The sequence below is a fragment of the Anguilla rostrata genome, chromosome 6 (genome assembly GCF_018555375.3).
Source record: "Anguilla rostrata isolate EN2019 chromosome 6, ASM1855537v3, whole genome shotgun sequence".
NCBI lineage: Eukaryota > Metazoa > Chordata > Actinopteri > Anguilliformes > Anguillidae > Anguilla > Anguilla rostrata.
The window spans coordinates 12,872,778-12,878,737 of record NC_057938.1 but is presented as its reverse complement, the minus strand read 5'-3'; the positions used below and the strand labels follow the sequence as shown (position 1 = coordinate 12,878,737).

The 5,960-nt window shown below is 40.1% G+C and overlaps 1 protein-coding gene across 1 annotated transcript; it reads right to left on the bottom strand.

The window, feature by feature from the left end:
• Positions 1-385: 385 nt before the first annotated feature.
• LOC135256553 (leptin receptor gene-related protein) lies at positions 386-4,864 on the bottom strand. The gene is made up of 4 exons (XM_064338434.1): positions 4,712-4,864; positions 2,855-2,930; positions 2,588-2,774; positions 386-2,135 (listed from the first exon to the last, which is right to left on the bottom strand). Exons 1-4 carry the CDS (start codon positions 4,725-4,727, stop codon positions 2,019-2,021), a joined length of 396 nt encoding a protein of 131 aa, XP_064194504.1. The 5' UTR covers positions 4,728-4,864; the 3' UTR covers positions 386-2,018.
• Positions 4,865-5,960: the final 1,096 nt, after the last annotated feature.

The following is a 5,960-nucleotide window of genomic DNA, read 5'->3' as shown; positions in this document are numbered from 1 at the left end:
ATTCTTTAATTCATCTTCAAAAAAAAGTGATAATTTCAAGTTCGTTCACATTTTTTCTAAAGGAGCGCAGGACAATTCCCCCTACTTTCATATTTTTTGCTTTATTCAGACAGGGAGAAAACAGATAGAGAGAGTAGCAGATAGAGAAGAGACCACTGCTGAGAAGGTGCAATGGTGAATCGAACACCTGCCCATGCCAGGGAAGGGGGGGGATTCGCAAATGACTTGAGGACTGGCACTATGCACTATGCACTGTCACATGTCTCACCAAGCCACACATAATGCGACAGAAAGAGCTGCCCTCGATTCAAAATGTGAGCAGTGATCGTCAGATTTGATGTCATAACTGCCTCCAGAAAATTTTAAACAAGACTTCGCTTCAGCATTTTCTTCATTTTGTAACAGTGCTTTAATCAATGAAGGATACAGAGTGCAACAGATCAATGTTTAGTGTTAAATTCACCAATAAATTGTGTCTTTCTATAAAATGTTGACTTGCGTCAACTACAAAGACAAAGTAAAACTTTGGTCAGTATGGCATGTCAGGTGCAAAGCTTTCCCTAGCAGGATCATACAGATGGATGAGGAAAGGTGCACAGAGAAATGGTATATCAAAAGTTCAGTACTATATTCAAAAGTACCGACTGTAAAAACAAATTAACATCAGTTGTTTTCCAAAGAAAGCTTTCCCTCAGTGTCTGAATACGCACAACAGGATCAGAGATTAATGGCTAAATACAAAAAGCACTTCATTATCACCAATGTGTCACTGTACTTTACAAAGACAAAAAAGAAAAAAAACAACAAAAAAACAGAAACACAGAATATACATTCCTTTTATGTAAAACGCCATTCCACCAAACATTCCATCTATATTGGGGTTGATAATCCAAATGTAAACTCATAAAATAAAACCTAAGTTTAGAGGACCGAAAACAACACCATACCTTGTTTATAAATTTAAATTCCCCAAGCCGTCAAATAAATACAACCAGTAACTAATGAATATGAGTATGTAGGTTGGTAAGATTTTATGAAAAAGTAATATGCTATAATAAAGTCTAAAATATAAGAAATGTATATCTTACTGTAAAAGATACTATATATGCGTGGACCTATTATTGTCTCTTGCAAGTATGTATGTGAAATAATCTACATAAATACATATATATGTAAAATATGTAGCCAAATTAGATTCAGTAATATAAAATAATACACCATGCACAAATTAACTGTATATTACACTGACGTAGAATTCTATTTTCTTAAAGTTACTGGTGTTTTTACTATGCTTTTACATACATACAAAATATATCTACCTTTGTATTTTAGATTTGATATATTACTTCTTATAGACACATACTTTTTCATAGGGAGTTGGAGACTACATGTTCCATCGTGTTGAACTCTTAAATTCCTTCATGTTCTTTCTAATGTTTGGTACTTCTATAGTTTTAACGGGCACTACTTCCTTAACTTATTTCTTAATAACGACTGCCATACTCAACCATAAAGCACACCGCTAAAATTCTATGTACCTTCACAGGGAACCTCTGTATCTTCCAGCAGAAAAACTGGACTACAAAATAAAGAATAGTTTTTTTAAAGCAGTGGCATGGATAATATATTAAAAAGTCAGTACGTCTGACTGTCCCTCATATAGTCAAAACTGCAATTTTCAATCTGCATGGCAGAAACAGGGAATGGTGGGAGTGGGAGAATAAGAGACAAAGTGTGACTACTTTTGGTGATTCCGCGTCGTGTTCGGTAATGTCGCGCAGTGGGGCAGGGTTAAATAAGTGGGGAACAGAATAAGCGCGGACAGTCTGTTCCTGTCCTTTCTCTTTCCCTTTTCAGACACACCTCCACCCGCCTACCTAGCTCCTCACTGATCAATATTGACGTGGCCATGCTTTGGTTAGTAGTGAAATCGCGTTGAATGGCTTTGTGTTTCCGTGGAGCCGCGCTCCCTCCCACAGCCCTCCGGGGGGGTCCCCACCCCCCCACCCCCCACCCCGCTACCACTGTTCCCAGCTGAAGTCGTCTCCGCCGCCGAACACCAGGAAGAAGCCCAGGATGGTGAGGTAGATGACGGTGTTTCCCGCCATCACCAGGCCACAGGCCCCCCACTTGATCTGCCAGAACGAACAAAGCCAAGTCAGGGCCAGATCCAGGGCTCAAAACTCACCCGTCCCTCCCCACCTGAGACTCCCCCCACCCCCTCTGAATCTAGCTAGTCTGCCCGCACCATCTCTGAGACGAAGGCTTTTCTACTCCTCCAGAAAAACACATGTCTTTTGGTGCTCTGGAACATTCTAAACGACTGTATAACGCACAACAAGAAATTAGCATTTTGGTTGATTTAGCGACATGGTAAACATTAACCTCTAATGTTACGTTGCGCAGTGTGGTTAAGAACTATTTGCATTTGCTTACCAATATGTCATTTCTCAAAAGACCGAAAACATTCTCCCCAAACCACTTCCTGTGGGTTGCATTTACATCTGCAGAAGGCCTAAAGGTATCTCAATGTAAGGCTGCACAGGCCCCCGTTTGGCAAAGACGTAATTGGGGAGGCGTCACTCACCACAGAAGCGCGGGCAAGGACGATCGGCAGCCCGAACGTGGACACCACGATGCCCGTGGTGAAGAAGTACGCCAGCTCCCGACAGGCGTTGCTGGCCGCGTCCGTGTCATCGCTCAACCGTTTGGCAATGAAGTGGGGGATGGGGGACACGATGTAGAACATCAGGACAAAAAGCGGCCAGTAAATCCTGCAAAGAGGGGACGGACAGAGATTATCATCTGGGATTTTGGCGAGCCTTGGGATTAGACAGGAAGCAGGTGTACATACCCATACTGTTCCAGTGCACAGCCAAGTAAAAGGAAGGTCAGGCCAATGGCTCCGCTGAAGGACAGACCAACCAGAGCTGGAACAAAGAGCGCCATCATGAATACCCCAATGGCAAGCAGATAATCAATTCGACAAAAAACCAATAACACCCAATAAATTAATAACAGTACTAAAATCGGCAATAACATGCTTTGGAGTTCTGAACCAGAAAAGAAAAGGGAAAAGTATCCCAGTAGCAGAAACATTAGCCCCACTTGTTATACCAGTGGTAACCAAACCTGTTCCTGGAGATCGACCGTCCTATGGGTTTTCACTCTGACCCTAACAAAGGACAGCTCATACAAGAGCTAGAGATATTGTTTGAGTAGACTATTAATTATTCGAGTCAAGTGTGAAAAGGTAGGTTTGATATGAAAACCTTTGATATGAAGATCTACAAATCTCTAGGAACAGGGTGGGTTACCACAGTGTTAGACAGTTTACACGTGCTGAACAGTTGCTGCCCCCTAGTGGAGATAACTTATTTAACACAATGCTACAAGGAATGCCTGAGGTTTAAGGATGCAAATAATTTGGAGAAAAACAATAAACTTCACAGATCAGAGGATTTTACAATCTGCCTTCAAGGTGTTTAAGTTTCATAAATCATAAAAAGCAAATATTACATTACTTTAAAGTAGCATATGGTGCACATCACAAAACTTTTAAAATTTAAATTCAATTTCATTTTCTCACATTTAGATTCTATTTTGAGGATTTTATTTATTGCATTATTATTATTATTATTAGTAGTAGTAGTAGTAATAGTAGTTGTAGTAGTAGTATTTAAGGAATTTAAAAGGTTCACATACACCAGTTTCAGTGCTGGGGTTATTAAATTTCAGCAAAAATTATTACAATGATCATTACAATAATGATGGTTTTGCCTCAGACATCAAATCAACTTCGAAGCCTAGTGCCCGTAGTGACGTACAGCCTGAGCACACGGGGCAAACCGTCATTAATGAAGTTACGACTTTCCAGCACTAATTATACAGTTTGGTTGGGTGATTCCCTAACAGTTAAGTCAATCCAGTTTAACTAGTCTATGCTAAAAAGCCCTCCTGGGAGGATCTTCTCACCTGGTGGATTACGTAACTGTACAAAAACTTTGACCGACAGACAATGCCCTCGTTTCAACACTGATAATGAAGTAAGTAACTTACAGGCCTGAGATTTCCGTTTTACTGTACAGTCACGTTTTTAATTCTTCGTTCTTTCGCATGTTGACTTTACATCTGCTGCTGTGCTCAGACCTAGCTAGCCAAACAACCCAGTCAAGATATGTTTTCATGTGAAATGATTTTCATGCGAGTTGGCACTTTGCAACCGTCTGAAGACCGACGTAATACTAAACCGAGGCTTTCACCCTGGGATTGATTTCACATATGAGCATTGCCATTGATGTGGTAGATCCATTTTTACGAGTTTCAGTGAAGGTTTCCATCTTTGCCAACACCAAGAAAAGTGGTAAACGTTTGATAAAATCTACTTGAGTAAACTTTTCGATTTAAACCATTAATGTTACGTGAAATATACATTGTCTGTTTATACTGCTGATATGTGATCAGTGGGAAATCTTGAGACTTAAACTGAAAATTACGACACAATAAATTTCATATTTATCTCAGTAAACGAAGAGATTGGCTTGCTTGTAAAAAACAAAAACAAAGCGAATACATCCCGTGCTTTGTAGCCTAGCTACCACTGTAGCTATCAATAGCAAATATTTTCCAATCGCTCATTTTACTGTACACACTTCTAGACTTAAACACTTCTAACATCGACTGTTACAGACAGTGAAGTGAAAGTAACTACCTTTAATCCCCGCCATCTCCTTGAGATTTCAGTTGCTTGCAGTTTTTCTCCCTTTTGTTTTGAGACTTTTTTTTTTTTTTTTTTGACTCAGTTGCTTCCTACTTCCCTGTTGCTTGATCAGTGACGTTCTTAAAGGAACCGACGCCCTGGCTCACTCGAACTCATTGGCCTAGATCACCATAGCAGAGCCCCGATCTACAACCGCACACGAGTAATTTGTTTCTCCTGAATGTCACTCCATAGTCTGGATGCATTGAAACATATATTGGTTTCAAATAATAATAAATAAATAAAAAAACTTGAATTGTGCATAAAACAGGTTAATCAGAACATTGCATTTTCAATATATTTTTATAATGTAGGATATAATAGAAGCTGTCTGAAAAATAAAATCAAAATGTGCAGTTTGATTGCCAATTAGAACAAAGTTTATTACCTCGCCAAGGAGCTTATGTATTGACGCCAGTCCACGTCAGTCCGTCCATGAGGCATATCTGGAAAAGTACAAGCATTACTCCAGCATCACCATCAGGCCAAACTTTCAATTTGTGATTGACATATCTCCACAAGTTATGGCCAGATTGCCATTAAATTTGCCTTACACATTCATGGTCCGAAGAGGAAGAACCCTACTTATTTTGGTAACCCTATGACCTTTCCTCTAGTGCCTCCATCAGGCCAAACACATCTTGAAAAGTAATGACTGGATTGTAAAGACCAGGGCTGTCCAGCCCTGTTACTGGAGATATACCATCCTGGTTGGTTTTTATTTCGACCCCGGTGTGCTTTTTTACAGAATGCTAGATTTCCAGGAACAGGGTTGGGCAGCCCTGGTCTACCTTTTAAACTAAAAGATACAAGACAAGACAACTGCAGATGAAGGCTAGCTAAATGAGTATGACAACCAAGAAAGCAATTGTGAGGATGAAAGGAAAGAAACAATCAATTAGAGCTATTGCAGAATGTTTGTGTATTCCAAAGTTAACACTATGGCCCCCAAAAGAAGAAACTAACTACTTGAGGACTTAAGAAACACCAGTGATCAGGCCATCCAGGGAAGACATCAGAAAGTCATAACAGGATGAAAGTGCAGTGAAAAAAAATAGTCAGCTTCAGTAAATGCTAATGACCTCATTATATTGGGTGTGAATGAAGAGAGGGGCGGCTCTGGACCCTCAATATACTACTTCATCCGTCAAGCATGGTGGAAGCAGTGGGATGGCATTGGGCCTGTATAGCTGCATCTGGA